This window comes from Volvox carteri, assembly GCF_000143455.1.
Source record: "Volvox carteri f. nagariensis unplaced genomic scaffold VOLCAscaffold_43, whole genome shotgun sequence".
In the NCBI taxonomy this organism is placed as follows: Eukaryota; Viridiplantae; Chlorophyta; class Chlorophyceae; order Chlamydomonadales; family Volvocaceae; genus Volvox; species Volvox carteri.
Window position 1 is genome coordinate 538,909 of NW_003307586.1, and position 18,162 is coordinate 557,070.

Here is an 18,162-nt window from a genome sequence, read left to right on the forward strand (position 1 = left end):
TCCCCCCTCCCCCTGCCCGCCCTGTCCCCCATGCACATACATACACACACGCACCCCCCCCATATAAGGCCCACGTGCTGACCGTCCTGGCCTCGGGGGGCTTGGTCGTGAAGCTGGGTTTCCTTGCCTTCCTGGTCCGCTGGCTGGGAGAGCGCCGTCTTCTTGCGTTCGGCCTGGCCGCCTACGCCGCCGAGTGCCTGGCGCTGGCGGCGGCGCCCACCAAGGCTGCGGGGCTGGCGGCGGTGTCGATAGGATCGTTGAGTTCGGTGTGTTGGCCGGCGCTGACTGCCCTGCAGACTGCGGGTGTAGACCCGCACCACCAGGGGGCGGTGTTCGGGGCGCTGCAGGTGAGGGAGGGGGAGGGACGGCGAGGGAGAGTCCTTGGTAAGGTCTCTTTATTTATTTCTCCCCCCATCCCCCACCCAACTCAACCCAACTCAACCCAACTCAACCCAACCCCAGCCGCCGTGCTCTCCCCCCGGGCCCCACACCACCTGGTACTCTTGATTTCCCCCAGTACTCCAAACCCCCAGTACTCCAAACCCCCAGTACTCCAAACCCCCAGTACTCCAACCCCTCCCCCCCCACTTCCCTCTCCCCTACCTCCCCCCAGGCCATCAGCTCCATGGCCTCAGGTCTGGGACCCCTGCTGTTCGCCTCAGTGTTCGCCCAGGTCACCCGCGCCCCCCCACCACCAGGCGACCCGCGGCCCCCCAACCCCCTGGCCCACATGCCGGGCCTGGTGTGGTACCTGGCGGCAGCGATGACGGCAGTGGCCATCGCACTCGCGCTCAGCCTGCCGGAGCAGCTTCCCGGTGTTGGGTCTGGACCTGGACTTCATCACCAGCAGCGGGACCAGCAGGAAGAGGGGGAGAGGGGAGGAAGGCGGTGTACGGGTGGCAGGGAAGGGGAGGAGGAGGAGGAGGGCGGTCAGGGGGGTTGCTGTCGCCGAGCGGGGTTGGATGTGGAGGTTGGAGGGTGCGGGTGGGAGGGGGAGGCTGGTGCGGATGCGGATGCGGAGGGGGGGAAAGAGCGGGAAGGACTTTCCGGAGCTGGGTTACAGCAGCCGCTGCTGCCTAAATGATGATATGTGTGTCTGTGTGTATATATGGGAAGGGCTCGGAAGCAATAAGTGAGCAGGGATGGAGGCAGCGCTGCTTTGTTGGCGGTTGTGTTTCTGGTGGCGCTTGCGTTGACGGTTGTGTTCGTTGGTGTTGCACTTTCCGTTGGCGGTTGCGAGTGTCTGAAGGAGCCGCTTGTCTTTTTTTCATGGTCGTACGACACTTGCACTACAACACGGTAAACAACCGAAATCCTTGTTTCTTCAGCCATTTGTCAGCCTGCTTTTCGTTTAATTAGTTGATTAAACTCTCTTTGCTTGGCTTTTTGCTTTTTCTCTGTTCTCTGATTTTGTTTTCCTAGCTGCCTTTGTTAGGCTTAGGCTTATCTGGTCCGTTACCGCTACCGCCATATAGCCATAACCATTCATGTAGCACTTGTACAACAGGTAGGCTCCTCACATTTTTGAACAACGGAAGAATGAGACGTTGGTGGTTGACCGTTGGAAGTTGAGGTGACATGGAGGAGAGCAAGGCGAAACGGGCCATGATGATGTCACACTGGGGGAATCTGCGGGGGGGGGAGAGAGGTCGGAGGGGTAGCTGGAGAACAGGACCGGAATATTGGGCTGCTCTCATCTCTTGTTGGTGTCAATCGCTTTTTTTTAGCTGAGCTGTCGATAAGAGTAGGGGAGCTGTGGGAGCTGTGGGAGGCAGTCCTATGTAGGGAGGGCGGGATCACCACCGCATGACAACCTGGTAGGCTGGTGGGGGAGGGTCGTCCGTACCTGTCACCTTCTAAGGTTTTAACCACGCAATCAGCCGACAAAGTAAGCCTGCGTGCCGTACAACGGGTTTGCACGTCTTGGAAAAAGACAGGGTCAGTGTGGCCTGGCCGTACTGCCTGGCCGTACAAGCACGCTCTCGTTAGGGAGCCACGTTAACCAAATGTTCCAATATCGCTTATGCCATACACCTCTCTTAGCCGTACACGGTAGTGCGGCAGGGATTTCAGGAGGGTGCCGAGCGCGGGCCCCGGATAGGACCTACCCCATCCAGCGAGCACTGTAGGTATTAAAGGGCCTGGCTAGCAGCAGTAGCAGCAGTAGCAGCACGGAGGGGAACAGGGCGCTGAACATGAGAATACCAGGTTCGACTACGTTCGCCATGTTGTACATGTACGGCAAACGCTCTGTTTGCGGCGTGGTTCAGTCCCGTCCCGTGCCTTTCCCCTCTCTCGAAAAGCACGCGCTTTGTTGTCGTACATCTTTTGGTTAGGTTAGTAAATATCAACGTAATGCGACGTAACTGAACAGCGCTGTCAGGGGTGTAGCTCTGAAACCACGCAGAACGTGAACTGCGGAATGAAGGTGATTGAGGGTGCATGGGTGCATTGAAGGGAAGAGGGGGTTGGGAGGTAAAGTTGTGAGGGCAGGGCCCCCCTTGGGTCGCGCTGATGAGGGGCTTAAAAGAAGTACTGTGCTAAGGGCTTCTGTTCAAACTGCATCCAACTATTGGTACAAAATTTTATATAGGTTAACGGGGGCTTCAAATTTCAGCCCTTTGTACCGTGTCAAGGCGCCCGTGTGGGGGCGTTACACCGATGTTGTCATGAACGGTGATTCATATTGGTCCAGATGCGAACGTTATTCGTACCACGGTGTAGTCGAGCTTGGGACAAGCTTTCAACTTTCCAACATTACCCATATAACAACATCATAGTATTGTAGCATCTGATGAAAAAGAGATACAGTAATGCCAAACTCCGTCTCGACAACCCCGGACCTCCAGCATTGTAGCAAACGTTTCTCAGTTTCTTTTCATTATTCTTAGCTGTATATATTTACCATATCGGAAAGCAGCCATGACCGCAGAGACGGCTATCGGCCTGTTAACGGCGAAAGGAACGGTGCCCCGAACAGAAGAAGAAAAATTGAATGCGCGAGCGAAAAGGGTCGCCGACGTTGTAAAGGGAGTAGCTGTTGCATATGTTGGCCTGCAGCTGGGACTAGCAGCTATCAGGTTCATCGGTGAGCCTTGCATCTTCCTCTGCCCACCTTGACTGTTCCTTGTTTTGCATAGCATGCGGCCACGCTCCATTCAAGGCCTAGATTTACGAATGCCTATTTGAATTCTGACCCATAAACAACGCGCACGGAAATTATCGCTTTTCCGACCCGTGCTCCGTTAGGTCGGGGACTCCGCGGCAAAAAGGGCCCACACGCAAGAGCTGCAAAGCCGCAGCGACAGCAATCCGCCGCTGCAGGGGCACCTCACTCGCCGCAGGTGAGCCTCCCATCATGGTAATCGTGGCAAACGCTGACGCTGCGGGCTTACGGGCACCTAGGTTTCTCGAGCGCCGGGGTTGCCTGTTGAGGCTAAGGGCCCGAGAGCTAGACGGCAAGTCCATGGACACCTACTTCCGTCGTCCTTCTCCCTTTCCCTCCTCACGGATATGGATCCCGCTTCCCACCTCCCACTTCTACCATACAGCCCAGGTCCCTATACAGCCTGGGGAGTGTGTGTCATCTCACGCTCTCCAGGGGGTTGTGGGGTTGGAGGGAAGAGCACACACACCACGACGCACATGACGACGCGTCCAGGGTCACATTCGCCCCAACAACCATTTGGCCCCCCCCCCTCCCCCCTCTTCGCCTTTCGGTCACTTCTACGACTGGTACACTCTTGCCCTGGCAGCAGCTTCACTCGTTTGTGGTTCGTCTTTCCCCCTCCCCCCCCTCCTCGCCCGTCCACACGTTCCTAGGCGGCAGCCGGAGAGGACTCCTGGACACCCGTGGATGCGCCCCCACCTGCCACACCGGACGGCTACAAGCCCATCGTCACTGCCGTACTGTCCTGCACCCCCCAAGAGCTGTACGGCATTTTGTTCTCCAGCTCCGGAACCGAACTTTTCCTGAGGCAGCACAGGGAGATTGGCGGGCAGTGGGACGTGGTGGCCACGGCGTGGCGGCGCGCGCCGACGGCCGCAGTGTCGATCGGTACGGCGGCGGGGAAGGATGCCGAGGGCAGTACGGCAAGCGCGGCGGTGGCGGCGGCGGACGGCAGTTTGCTGGGTCCACAGAGCGTGTTCGAATGGGTGGTGAGTTCCTCACGCTCGAGTGTACGGGTTGTCGTACGGCAGTCTTCCTCCTGAGGTCACACGTATCTAGGGGGAGAGCTTAGGGGGAAAAAGGTACCGCTGGAGCCCCCTTTCCCGACACGGCATGGCACGACATGACACGATCATGACATGACACTAACCCAACATACGAAGGGGGGTTGGGGGGGAAATGCTGAGGGGGGTCCCTGGGGGAGATCGGGCGCTTGGAGGGGAGAGGGGAGTAATGAATCGTCTGTAGGAGGCGGAAAAGGTTTGAAACGTGTCGACTGCCAGGGGGAGGGGAGGTGTGTGTGTGTGTGTGTGTTGGGGGGTGAGAGTGAGGGGGAATGTCAGCACTTGGAAATATCACAGTATGTAGTACAGGGCCGTACCGGACCGTACCGGATAGCTCCCCTTTCCCTGACCATTAGTGGATGTGGATGCGGAGACCGGAATCCTCTTGATGAGGGCAAAGTCAGAGGTGTTGGCGTTACAGTGGCAGTTTGACGGGCCATTGAGAAATTGGATTGACGACCCCCTCCCCTTTCCCCCCCCCCCGGGGGTGATGACGGAGAGATGATGTCGCTACGTGATCGACGTGATCTCTGAGGGGGGTGTTGTGAACACTGAAAAACCCCCGTGACGCGCCCTAAAACCCCCACCCCCCCTGACTATTCCCCCAGCTCGGCAAGCCAGGCTCCGGCGGCGCCACGTTCACCCGGCTGCTGACGTTCTGGAACCCTCGAAAGCCGCCCAGCAGCACCGACACGCGGTACGGGGGTGGGCGGGGGGGGGGGGGAAGGGGGGCCTGGACGCGGCTTCCTGGGGCAAGTACGGCAGCGATAGATGTCCGTGTCGTGTCATGCGTTCTCTCTGCCGCTTTTCCCTGTTGCGTTTGTCCGTCCGTCCGTCTGTCTGTCTGTCTGTCCATGCATTACAGCAGCACATAGCACTGTTCGTTTGTGGCATGGGGACGGCATTAATTTGCACACATACATACGCACAAACCCAAGTGATAAAGTTAAGAACCTTTTGCACTTCGCTAGATTGCTGCGGAAAACTAGACGAAATGCTCTTTATTTATTTCCCCTGCGGTCATTTTCACCCCAGCCCAGCCCAGCCCAGTATCATCGTCGTAATAGAACTACGGAAGAGAAAACTGAGAATGAACGTAAAGTTACTTTTGTTGAGCATGTGCAACCCTAGGTGCATGTACATATACACACATTATCCACCCTACAAACCCTTCGTAAGTCGTACACAACGTAAGCCAGCACGCATCGTGCGGTCTCCCCCCCCGGCCTTTTCCCACCCCCCCGCCTTCCCCTCCCCCACCAGGTGCGTCCAGCGGCAGCAGTTCTGCGTGTACGAGGGCGGGATGTTGCTGTTCGCCACCGCCATGAACATGCTGGACATACCCTTCAAGGAGTGCTTCACGGTCAATTCCCTTTGGCGCACTAAACCAGGGGCACGGCCTGGCACCACCGAGCTTACCATCCATATGAAAGTAGGGATAGATGCGGCCGCGTGTGCCGGTGTGTGTGTATTCCTCCCCTCACCCCCCGGCCCCCGCCCCGGGGTGGTATTGTGATAACGAGCTGCCCAGTGAGGGGAATACTGCCAGTGGGGCCCCAGAAGAACGTTTCCTTCTAGTGATGTTTGCGGCCTTCTTTGCTTTGTACGACTGCTAGGAGGGTTGCCGTTGTTCGGCCGTTATTAGTTATTGGTTATTAGGACTTCTCACCGCCGTTCTGCTCTGATGTTATCTCGATCTGTTGGCTGTTTGCTGACATCTCGAATACATAGAGCTGAATTCGTTTCGATTTTCGTTTATTGCACCAACTTGCTCGCGCCCTCACTCACTCCCTCGCTCACTCACCCCCTCGCTCGCTCACTTGCTCCCTCGCTCGCTCACTCACTCACTCCCTCGCTCACTCACTTGCTCACTCACTCACTCACTTGCTCACTCCCTCGCTCGCTCACTCACTCACTCCCTCGCTCACTCACTTGCTCACTCACTCACTCACTCACTCACTTGCTCACTCACTCGCTCACTCACTAACTCGCTCACTCACTCACTCACTCCCTAACTAGCTAGCTTGCTCATTTAAGATAAGTTGCTGTGACCTCTTGTGTCCCGCTCATGTTTTCCCCTCCAGAGTTCACTGTGTTCCAAAAACTACTGGGTGTTTCAGCAACCTGCTGCCGTACAACCCCCTTTGTTGCGCAATGTCAATGTCGTCGCTGCCGTACATCACACCCCGCAGGTTCACTTTGTGAAACGCGCGATGGGGGTTGGTGGCATCATCTCCGCCACCACCATCCGGGACTCCACCTCCTTCTACAACGCCTTCATCGCCAACGTAGAGACCCACATCAAGGCAATACGCCAGCAGGCCGCAGCGCCCCTGCCAAAACCGCTGCCCGTGTCGGCGCCCGTCGGCGGTTCCGTCCCCGGTATGTCCGGGGCGTGCCGTGTTGTCTCGCCTTAAAAACCCAGATCTGCTGAAACAGGCCGCCGTAGGTTCCGATTCGTATTCCCACTCGTTTGGGGTTTTCATCCCCGCCACCCCCCTTTCCTCCTCCCGTACCCCAAACCCCTCAACCCCACCCCACTCCACCGCAGGTACCCCCCGCCGCTCCCGCAGTGCCGCCGCCGCCGCCGCCGCCGCGGGGGGGATAGCGCCACAGGCCCCGACTGCCGCCGCAGCGCCAGCACCGGTAGCGGGGGCCCACTTGCGGCAGCCCCTGCCCATCTGGAAGCAAGTGCGTGTGCTTGGGCACGTGTGTGTGCGTATGTGTGTGCACGTGCGCTTCGAGTGGTGGTGGGGAATGGAGTGCATGGGGGTACCAATGAGGCGGTACCTCGATTGGTGGGGGTGGGGTTGGGGGTGGTGGGGTTGGGGGTGGGGGTGCAACACATGATCCAGTCACGTGCTCCCGACCGCCAGCCCGTGCTCGCCCGGGTCTCCTCCTCCCCCTTCGCCCCCGCTTGCTGTTAACCTTGAAACTGCGTAAACCGGGCGGTGGAGGTGCTGATGTCAATCTGGACCTCGCCTCACTGCGGCTGCTACTGCTGCTGCTCCACGCGCTGCTACTGCTGCCACTATTATTGCTACTGCGGCAGGTTCGTGCGCTCCTCGTGTTTGCGGTGTTGGCCTTCACGCTACTGCACCAGCTGCATCTGGGCCGGGAGCTGGCGGCCTTGAAAGGGGAGTCCGGCGGAGGCGCAACAGCGGCCGGTGCCGCTGCAGGCGGTGTTGCTACCGCCGCCACTACCGCCACTACCGCCGCTGCTACTGCCATCGGACGTGATGGCCTGGCGGGGGCCCTTGTTTCCTCGGCTCTGGGGTCACTGGTTGCGGCGGCGGGCAGCGCCCACCGGGGCTTGCTGGGGGCCCTACACCGGTTGGGGTCGGGGTCGGGGTCGGGAGGGAGGGGGCTATAGCAGGACTGCGCTTGTATGAGAACGGGAAGGGCTTGAGGGCCGATGGGGAGAAAAGGGGAGTGGTGGTGGTGCGAGTGGTGTGGGAGGTGCTGGTAGTGCTGGTAGCCACTTAAAAGAGTCATCATCATCATCATCATCATCACGGGCAGCTGCAGGGTCCATCATCACGGGCTAGAAGCTGCGGTGGTGGTGGTGGTGGTGGTGATCGTATGTCCCCTAGCAGTAAGGGGGGGGGCGGGAGGCCGCCACGAAGGGCTTGACGGTAGAGCGCGCAGTTATAACTAGGGGTAAACAGTCCCGCAGGAGGGCTACAGCTGTCTGTCTGTATGTCTGTAGATGTGGTGCACATGCATGCAGCATATGTGTGCATGTATGTATGTGTGTATGTATAAATGTATGTATGTGGAGTATACATGTATGTACGTATGTATGTATGTATGTATGTATGTATGTATGTATGTATGTATGTATGTATGTATGTATGTACAGATACATGTATGTATGTGGAGTTGGAGATGTGGATAACGTCAAGAGGAATGCCGTCGGAAGGGGGAGAGCGCAATGGGCCTTCCAAGGAAAGGGGGTCGCTGCCTTTCTCTTCTCTCCTCTCCTCTCCTCTCCTCTCCTCCTCCGCAGTCTCTTGCCAACTTGGCGGGTGATCGAACGAACGAACGAACGAACGAACGGAGAGCGCACCACGTGCTAGCTGGTTTGCGGAGGAGGAGTATATGTGTGCATGTATGTATGTGTGTACTTAGAGTGCTCAACATGCATGGGGTGGTGGTGTGTCGGTGCCGGTGATGGCTAGGTAGGTAGGTAGGCGGCAGCGGCAGCCAGTGCGGTGAGGCCCCCACTGCCCCCTCCACTGTCCTCCACGTCACCCCCACGTTAGGGGCACTGGACAGTAGTAGTTTGTAATTGTAGTCCCTCTCATCGACCTCCCACCAACCAAAGGGGGGAGGAGATTGGGTGGCTGTGTGGCTCCCATCCGGGTCGCCGTCGGGATTACTACCTCCTCACCTTGGTGCAGATCGCGATGCTCCTAGGCGGAGTGTGTGTGTTTGGGTGGGTGGGACGGTGGTGGGGGTTGTAAGGGTGTTTGCAGTGCATGCGGTTTAGGGTCGAATGAAGCAGGTTGTGTAGGAAGGGGCCGCGGTGCCGCCTGGGGAGTGTCTTCTCCATCCCATGTTGGAAATTGGATGTGGTCGGTGGGTATGGACCCGTTCGCAAGTCGTGTAGGAGGAAGGTTATATGGCTTCACCCCCCACCGGGCTTCTGACCTGCTGGAGTTCTTTCGGTCCACGGTGAAAACTTACCACCTGAGCGACCTTAGGTAGTAAGTTCGCGAAATATAGTTATCCCATTTAACAATTCACAATAATAGCCCTTTAGGAAAGAATGGGTTTGCCGCTTTAGTTAGCTGGGCAAATGCAACGCATGCAAAGAAGCGACTGTGTTCTGCCATGTTCCATCCATGTTCAAAGCAAACTAATGATCTCTTGTATTTGTTATCGGACGCTTGTATTATGATAATGAAGCTCACGAGGTATGGAAAATGCCACGCGATTGCAGCTTGCATAACTGAGCTACCATAGCACGCGACAGTTAGCCAGCATTAGTGGGGTGGATCGCCAGTTATGTTACCCTATCTAGAGGACGCTAACCGGCTAATGGAAGACGGCCCGATACATCATCGTGGTATAGATTTATGGGCAATGACAGTAGATCGCATGTCGAAGGCGTAGCTTATTTATATATTGTAATTCAAGCAGTCTGTGTTATTCACAGCTAGGAACATTTCATTTTTTCTTGGTGATACGTTCAAGAGGCAGGCCGGGCTGCGGGCTCTGCTCCCCCAATCCTGAGCGTCGCGGCCGGGGCTTTTGCCAAAGACTAGTGTCATGCCTACCCTCGGCGAAAATGAGCAATCGGCAAAGAGGCCAAGATCTCTCGGTACGGTTAATTTTTTGCAATCGTGCGGTGCCACTTGTTTTGCTGCTTTGATCGCGTGTGTGTGAGGACGTTGCCATGGGTTAAATATGTCCAGCTCATCCGTTAACCCGACTTGCTTCAGGCAACCTCGAACGCTATGCTGAGGCGGTTGCCGATGCCCTGGTTGATGTATGGCATGGCAAGGCTTCCGCAGAGCAGGCCTTGCAGATGCTTGACAGTGAGGTAGGCAATATTTAAATACCTTTCTATAAAAAAGATTATGTGCACGTGTTTACGCTGAACTCCTGTGGACCAAACGCGGAGTCCTAATCAGGCGCTCTCCTGCTTCTCCCCCGAGCTCACGCACTCCCTGCGAGCGAGCAGGAGCATCCTTTCCGCCGCCGCAATGATCCTCCGTTTTCCACACTGCCCCGTTTCCGCAGTTCTCTAACCACTCCCACTCTTCAGGCCCTATCCGAAGCCAGTGAGCTAAGTGCGGGGTCCCCATGCGCATTTCCCGCCCTTTCGCCTCCTTACCCCTAGCCCCTGAAAGGTGCCAGGTGCAGTCGTTCACCATCTATGCGGTGTGTACACCGGCCATGCATGCACACACACACACACAGTGGCACCTCATCGCTCCCCGGGCCCCCTCCCCGTCAGCTGCCTTGGAAGTGTCGGCAGTTGACCGTTTGCTTCCTCAACCGCAGTCTCTTGAATAAGACCCCCCCCTCCTCAGCCGTCAGGGAAATGCAATCCCCCTTCAGCTGATTGCCCCCTTCCACGACCCCACGACCCAGCGCACCTGTTTAATGTTGTGGCCCACTCAGGTCATATGGCACGACGCGCTGCTGCCGGATAAGGCCCTGGTGGGCCGATATCAACTACAGGTACGACAATGGGCACGGCAACAGGCACCAGCAGCGCCTGAACCCCCGCAGGACGTCCTAGCTCGGCCCTACTTGGACCTCCATGCCGTCTGACACCCTGGATGCCCTTCCCCTCCTTCGCCCCCGCGTGGTTCATCTTGTCCCCTTCTTCGCCGTCACCCAATTACTGGCTTGCAGTGCCCCAGCAAGGGGAGGAACGTGGAGGTGCCTATTTAGGACATAACCTAGGACGGGCATACGGTCCTTAATTCCCAGCTATTTGGGTCGTACGCGCAGACAAGCGAGAGGATATGCCTGCAATTATGACTCGATTCCCGGGTTTCCTCTGCGGCTGTGGGTAGGTCGTATACCGTAGCTACGACAGCGTTGGTGCCACCTCCTGCCCCTACTGCCCTCCTCCCCTACTGCTTACTGAGTTGTAATACAACATCTTTCCTCTTCCTTTCCTCTCTCCCCTTCAGTCGTTCGCTGTCTGTCTGTCTGTCTGTTTGCTTCCTTTAGGAGCTGGTGGATCTGTTCCGCGGGGCGATGTCCGACCTGAGTCTGCAGCTGCAGCGGCCCCTGCACACGGGGGAACAGGGGCTGGTGCTGGGCTACTGGAAGGCTACTGGTACGCGTGGGACAGGGCCGCGGGTGCTTCTGCCTCCACACGTATACACACTAACTACCTCCCCTTCCCCTCCCCTTTCCCCCCCTCCCATCCCCTTTGCTACTATCTTGCCCTGGCAGCAGCTTCAATCGCGTGTGGTTCGTCTTTCCCTCCCATCCCCTTCAGGTACACACACGGGTGCCTTGGGACCCTCCCTGCCCCCGTCCGGAGCTACGGCTTCCTGGGAGGGAAGCCTCGTAATCCGTACGGCACAGCCTGTACAGGGCTTGGCGTCAGCGGCACCAACTAACGATGAGGTGGCCACGGCGACGGCGCCACCCAACGACGACGACGACGACGGCGGCGAGGCCGCCAGCACCGTCCCGGAGCTGCTGCGGGGGGTGGAGGTGTGGTGGTCCTGGGATCCCATCTTCTTGTACCGCCAGCTCGGCTGGCAGCAGCAGCAGGGACACCAAGAGGAGCCGCAGGGCCCCGATGGCGGGGCTGCTGTGAAGGAGGCGCGAAGGCCTTCAGCGGCGGAGGGTGAGTCGGGCGGTCGAGTGGTAGTCAGTCAGTCTGGCGACATCCGAAAACAAAGAATGTGTGTGTATTGGGTGCTGTGCCCGTGGTGATGGGGGTTACTGGGGGAGCGAGCAACTTGCCGGGCTCGTAGGCGCCTGGTGCCCGACCCGACCCGACCCGACCCGACCCGACCCGAGCGGGCAGCGGGATTCTGACACAAGAGATAATGCGCGGTTGCAGGTGATTTGGCGATGCGTACGGCAGCGGTAGCTCGGAACGCCTTCGCCACAGAGGCGGAGGCGGCGGAAGCGGCTGCCGCTGCGGTCGCCGCCGCGGCGGAGGCGCAGGCGCATTTTGCGGAGTCCCCGGAGGCCCTGGCGGCGGCCCAGGCTGCGAACCGCGCGGTGGTGGAGCTGTACTTCCACACATACAATACAGGTGCGTGATGGGCCCATGTGTTATTGCCCCTGCGTGTCTGCAGATGGACGTTTCTTTCGTTTGTTAGGCACTCTGCTTTGGCGGCGTGTTTGGCGGTGTGTTCCTCGCGAAGGGAAAGGGTCGACAGATTTCTTTTTACAGCGGCGAAATATAGGAGGCGGGTTTCATTTTTCAAAATCTGCGGAGACACACGTGTCACACACACATACATACATACACACACATACATACATACATACATACATACATACATACATACATACATACATACATACATACATACATACATACATACATACATACATACATACATACATACATACATACATACATACATACATACATACATACATACATACATACATACATACATACATACATTCCCCTCCCTGTCTCTCCCTCACTCGCCCTTCGACCATACATACACACGCATTCCCCCCCCCACACACATACATACATACACGCACACATCCCATACACTCCCCTGGACCACTTCCAGTGGCCTCTTTGCCAGTGACCGGGTGGCCGGGTCCCACCCCTCCCCCCACTTGGCCCCCCTTGGTGTCCGCCAACCGCGACAGGCAATTACAAGGTCCTGGATCACATCGTACACCCGGATTATCAGTACGACGGGCTGCTGGATCTGGGCGACAGGTGCGCACTTGGGGAGATTTCGTACGTACGTACGTACGGCTCTGCTGCACGCTGGGAGTGCGTCTTGGTGCCTCTGGCTTGATTCCGGTGCAAAGGGAAAAGGGAAAGGAAGCACTGCCGGGTGGAAGGAAACAGGGTGAACATGAAATGCAGGGCCAGGAAGGCGAGGTAGAGGAAGGGGAAGGGAAAGGGGGGAAAACGGGAGAGGACGTGTTCATGACGAAGCAAACCTGACCGGAACCCCTGGGAGTTGTCCGCCCATCGCCCCGCCAGACCGTTCTTATCCCTCCTGAAAGCCCGCAGCAGCACCGGGCCCCGCCTTCCCTGCCGGCCCGCCTGCCCCGATGAACTTCTCGCCGCATCACTTCCCTTCGCCGCTGCGTACTGTCCTCCAAACCCTCAGACGAGGTCGCGAGGCCATGGAAGCCATGATGGGCGGCTGGCGGGACTGCCTCCCCGATCTTGCCATAGGGCACGAGCTGTTTGCGGCGCTGGGGTTCGACAAGGTCACCTTCCGCTGGGTCATACGGGTAAGGGGGGAGGGCGCGGTGTGTATGTGTATGTGTATATGTGTGGGGGGGAGCTGACATGAAAGGGGAAAAGGGTCGGTAGGTACGTGTGGTGCAAGGTGCTGATGCCCGCCTCATGTTACATACTTACATACATACTTAACCAATTCAACGCATGTTGGTGTGGTGTCACCGCATGTCACTGCGCCTCTCAGGGCACACACACCGCTGCGGGCAGCAAGCTGCTGGGGGTGCCAGCCGCCGGGGCGCCGCTGCTGGTCCGCGGCGTCACCACTCTGACGCTGCGCGGCGGCCGCATCGCACGGAAGGTCTCCCACGCCAACGCGGCTCACACTTTGCAGCAGCTGGGGGCGGCAGTGCATCCCGCTATCACTTTGCCGCTGCAGACGGCGGAACTGCAACCGAAGCAGGAATAGAAGTGCTTGAAGGATAAGAGTGATGATATGTAGGAGTGTGTTGAGTGTGCGTGTGTGTGTACCGAGATAGGTTGCTTGCTCACAGACACATACATACATGCTTGGTGGTGGTTACCAATACTCAGGTTAGGCACTACTGGTAAGGCACGGACCATTGCCCCCGGGATCTCCCGGGATCGAGACCTGTCAGGATCGAAAGTCCTTCCGATGGTGGAAGGTAATGTGACCCTAGTCGATGGACGGTGGTGACCTGGGATAAAGTTGACTCGCGAGCTGCCCAGGAATGGAGTTGGGCCGCCCTCGATCCGGCAAATTCCGTTGGATGCTGGTGGTGGGTGCGGAATCTAAGCGATCCACTGAGAAGTTGACTAGGGTGACTGGATGAGGGTGCCCCGAAATACCGGGGAAGGCAGGGTGTCGCCGGGTAGCTGCCACGGGCGAAGATACGGCCCCCTGTCCCACACATCATACATACATACATACATGCGTTCGTGCATGCTCGGCATGTCTGAACTCGGACGGAGTGTGTGTGGGTGCGAAGCCGCGTTCGAATGTTCGACAGCAGAAACAGCGAGATCGTGGCGCCGGCCGCGGTTAGGTTCGTACGGCGAAATTGATGTGCTCACGTGTTCAGCGGACGAACGGACAGTATGATAGCTGTACGGGTGCGGATGTATATGTGTAAATTCACTTGAAAAATAGCAGCATATCGATCCCTATCCCTCCCGCCTACCCAGCCACTGATAGATGAAGCAATGCTAGGTTGCATCGGTGAAGTTGCGCCGGGCTGCATCAGGCGCAGGAGCAGCAGCTGTGCTGGAACTTCAAGTCGCTGTTTGCTGCTAAGGCTCTGTGGCTGTGAGATGCAAAAACCATTATGGGCCTTATCATAATCCTTATTACTTTCTTTCCTTGGACAAGTATAAAGAAGCTGCAGGTCCCCGAGGTGAAGGGCCCTTGCCCCCCCCCCGCCCCCACGTTCCGAATACACATCATACACGTCATGGTGCACATCGCGGTCAGGTCAGATCAGGTCACCGACTGGGTGACTGCCGCGACAGGGTAAGAAAACACGTCAGATGCCCGCCGGCCAGGTCGGGCCACCATACATACATGCACCATACCCATCGAATACATTCTGAAGTCGGATGGGGTGACGGATTAGGGTGCCCCTCTAGCAGGGGAGAGCAGGGACTGCCCCGGGAAAGGGGGCCGCTGGCGAAGTTAACCACCCTGTAACAACATACATACATGCACGTGTGCGGTGGTTCATACACTGTCACACCCACACTGGTATGGGACCATCGGTGTCACGATGCTATACCTCGTGGGCCGCCATGTCGACGTCGATGCCCATGGATGGCAATACCAACATCAACACCTCTTGTGGCCCCACGCAAGGCAATAAACAAGGTGAAAAGTTCATTCTGGTCAAAGCCACGAACGGCACATCGTTGGCTGGATGTAACATAATAGCCCAGTCGCCTGCATGTCATTCAACCCTAAGGTTAAAACCCTAAGTACTTCAGGCTTTACGTATCTGGCTTTGACTTTGACTGTTGTGATGGCTCGTACGCATCGTATCAGTCGCGATTACGACTGATACTGCTGCCGCAGCTTGGCCGCGAAAAGCAGCTCACTGCCGCCGTACAGGGCGACGTACGTGTCCGCGCCCAAACGTTCTTTGGCCAGGCGCCGCGTGCTCGCTGGCAGAGGCCGGTCAGACAGGCAGGTGGCGCGCCCCGCTGCGCCGCCGCCGCCACCAACTCCTGCTGGACCGGCAGCCGCCGCCGCCGCCACCTCCTCCTCTTGCTGCTCGGGCTGCCCGACCCAGTCGACTTGCCAGCACTCCCGGAATGCAGGTGTGTCGTACAGCAGTGCTCCTGCTTCAAAATGCCACAAATCTGCAAATACATGGTCCTGCACGGCGGACGGATGAGTCATGAGTGTGGTGGGTTATCGAAAACGGGTTGTTGGCCGGTAGTGTACAACCAGTGTATAGCCAGCCACTCATTCGCTCACCGCGATGCGTGCACCCACAGAACTCATGTAGCTGCTTCAGGCCTTCCGCAAGTCTGTGGGCATTACCTCTGGGTATTTTATAATATATTATAATTCTCCAATTAGCAATTCCCAGGTTAGAGTACAGGGCCCCGAACCGCCCAAACTACTGTGTTACCCTGCCCTGCCCTGCCCTGCCCATGCCACACCCCAGGGTGTTCTCAGGGGTGGTCCGCCAGGCCCAACCTACCCGCACCGCAGCTCCTGGTGACCAGGATTTAAGAGAGAGAAATCAATGAACCCTAAAAACCTAAGCCACCTAGCGCACCTTCGGTACCCCTCGCAGGCTAGCCTCCAGCAGCTCCTGGTCAACGCACGTAGCGATAAGCCGGCTTCCGGGAGCCGATAGCGCCGCTAGCTGAGAAAGGAGCTCCGAAGCCGCCGCCAGAGGCATGTAGTACAGCAGCGCCTCCAGGACCCAGATCGTCGGGATGGAGGTGGTGAAGCCGTGGCTGGTCAGCGCCGTTGAGAGCGAGGTCGGGGTACGGGTGGACAAATCGGCGCCGATGCATGCATAGCTGGCAGCCTGAAGTGGAAAGACATGCTGCTGGTGTCGCTGCTGGTGTTGCTGCTGGTGTTGCTGCTGCTCCAGGGGCTGGAGTCGCTGTTCTACTGTGTTATTTGCAAAGGATTGTTGCTCATCCCCATGACTGTGGTGGGATTCGTTGAGCAGGCCACCAGCGGCCACGGTTGGCGCTAAAGCACTGCTGCTAGACGTTGCAGCTGATGTTGGCGAGTTGCACCCACCATCACGCTGCTGGTGCTGGTGCTGGTGCTGGTGCTGCTCCAGCTGTTGCTCTTCCTGCTGCTGTCGACAACTTCCTAATGAAAAACCTACCGTGCTGGTGTCATCGCTGCTAGGGGTGCACTGCGCACCTGCCTCCGCAAGCAGTGCCACCTTGGCCTGGGCGATGTGTGGCAGGTCCACCTCAAATACGCGACAGCCACCCAGACACGTCAGCCGCCAGGGCCGTGTACACATGCCGGCCCCAAGACTCACCACCTGGCAAACAACGCCCTTGTCACAATCCCAGCTTTCGAAAGACCTGGAAGCTCCGGAACCGGATTCATTTCTGGATCTGGATCCAGGTTCTGACCCAGAAGATCCAGAAAGGCTTGTAGCGCCGAATCCTGCTCGTCCAAATGCACCTGTGGCGGCGCCGGGTGGCAAAGACGTGGCTCCAAAAGCAAGGAAGGAAGGAAGGAAGGAAGGAAGAAAGAACGGACGAGAGGGTGGTTCGAGGGCGGTCAAGTATTTCCTCTTCTGCGGATACCATGCAGGCTCTGTCCTCTACGTCGTACGCCGGCTGTCGTACGCCGGCTGTCGTACGCCGGCTTGCTGTGAGGGCGACCCAGCTCCACCCTAGCAGGGGGCCCCGTGCACCAGCAGGGTTCATTTCGCGCTGTAAAGTGCCATTGCAGAGTTAATAAGTACTCAGTATTAAGCTAAACGCGATTAATTATGAGGTAAAGCTTGATGGGGAGATCCCAAGCACTGGGGCACTGGTCCGCCCAGGTTTCGAAGGCCGAAGGGCTCTTTAGGGCCCTTTAGGGCTCTTTGGTGCGTCTTGTGCCGTAGTACATATCCCTTCCACTCATACCTTGCGTGGAGCCGTTCTCCCGGAGTTTCTGCTGTTTCTCTTGTTCTTTCTTCCGCAGCCGCAACCCTGAGATTTCCTGGGTAATCATGTCATCGATGAGGCGGCTGCGGGCTGGAACACGGAGGTGCTTGCCCGGGCCCTGTAGTGTCAGAGGCTCAATACACCAGGTGCAGCCGCATATGCAAAAGATGGGACAGAAGCCAGGAGTCAAAGGTTCTACGAATCGTTTTGGAGCGAGTAGAAAGAGTTTGGGATGGATTTGTGCTAGGCAAGGGGCCCCTAGCGGAACAGGCATAAGGTCCGTTAGCAAGGGCGAGTGGTTGGTGAAGCGTTTGCGGAGAGCCTGTACCGCTTTACCTGTGCGTCGACTAACTGATGAAGCTCTTTTTTGGCAAGTTCCAATCCACGATCGCCCGCAAGCACCCCGGCTAAGGGGTCGGAGAGCAGGACAGGGTTAGGCACGTGCGTGCTCTCCACGTAACGCAAGCCAGCCGTGAACCGCCCGGTGAAGCCAGCGGCCTCTCGAGCAGCATCTGCCGGATGTACGCCTATCATGCTAAGCTCGCAGCACCAAAACGGCAAACTTAACGTCCCGTGTATGGCTACAGGTCGCCCCGATGACCTCCGTTACGCAGCAATAACGCACGCACAGTAGTACCTAAACTGCAAAGATAAGCACAAGGAAAAGAATATGTATCAGAGTTTCATGGTGTCCCCGACATGCTGGAAGCCCAGGACGCACGGCACTACCCAGCTGTACAGCTTTGCGGTTGCCGGAACATTGTCGGGGTTGAATCGTAGTTTTCTGCCTAACCCACTATGACCAAGTTGACGCTACTAATCCAAGCTGCATTAACCTACCTTTATTCAAGTAGCTTCGCTCCGCGAAGTTTTGCAAGCAGCGGGCTATCGCACGATGTCTCTAG

At 57.6% G+C, this 18,162-nt stretch overlaps 2 protein-coding genes across 2 annotated transcripts in view; one reads left to right on the forward strand and one right to left on the reverse strand.

Moving 5' to 3' along the window:
• VOLCADRAFT_106422 (uncharacterized protein) overlaps positions 1–13,574 on the forward strand; it is a gene marked incomplete at both ends in the record, with an annotated part of 16,955 nt that extends 3,381 nt beyond the window's left edge. The window contains 20 exons of the mRNA XM_002954439.1: positions 69–266; positions 297–347; positions 614–815; positions 3,250–3,344; positions 3,823–4,158; positions 4,842–4,930; positions 5,497–5,665; positions 6,426–6,615; positions 6,785–6,924; positions 8,243–8,261; positions 9,681–9,781; positions 10,007–10,022; positions 10,082–10,122; positions 10,336–10,425; positions 10,927–11,035; positions 11,201–11,557; positions 11,777–11,974; positions 12,556–12,628; positions 13,032–13,158; positions 13,353–13,574. Coding sequence (XP_002954485.1) covers positions 69–266; positions 297–347; positions 614–815; positions 3,250–3,344; positions 3,823–4,158; positions 4,842–4,930; positions 5,497–5,665; positions 6,426–6,615; positions 6,785–6,924; positions 8,243–8,261; positions 9,681–9,781; positions 10,007–10,022; positions 10,082–10,122; positions 10,336–10,425; positions 10,927–11,035; positions 11,201–11,557; positions 11,777–11,974; positions 12,556–12,628; positions 13,032–13,158; positions 13,353–13,574 — 2,823 coding nt within the window. The remainder of the gene's footprint in view (positions 1–68; positions 267–296; positions 348–613; positions 816–3,249; positions 3,345–3,822; positions 4,159–4,841; positions 4,931–5,496; positions 5,666–6,425; positions 6,616–6,784; positions 6,925–8,242; positions 8,262–9,680; positions 9,782–10,006; positions 10,023–10,081; positions 10,123–10,335; positions 10,426–10,926; positions 11,036–11,200; positions 11,558–11,776; positions 11,975–12,555; positions 12,629–13,031; positions 13,159–13,352) is intronic.
• Positions 13,575–15,167: 1,593 nt separating this feature from the next.
• On the reverse strand, positions 15,168–17,791 carry VOLCADRAFT_95357 (uncharacterized protein; the record flags this gene model as incomplete). Its single annotated transcript, XM_002954501.1, has 5 exons — positions 15,168–15,494; positions 15,904–16,539; positions 16,636–16,784; positions 17,237–17,375; positions 17,594–17,791. The coding sequence occupies 5 exons, from the start codon at positions 17,789–17,791 to the stop codon at positions 15,168–15,170; spliced, it is 1,449 nt and encodes a 482-aa protein (XP_002954547.1).
• Between the last annotated feature and the right edge of the window lie 371 nt (positions 17,792–18,162).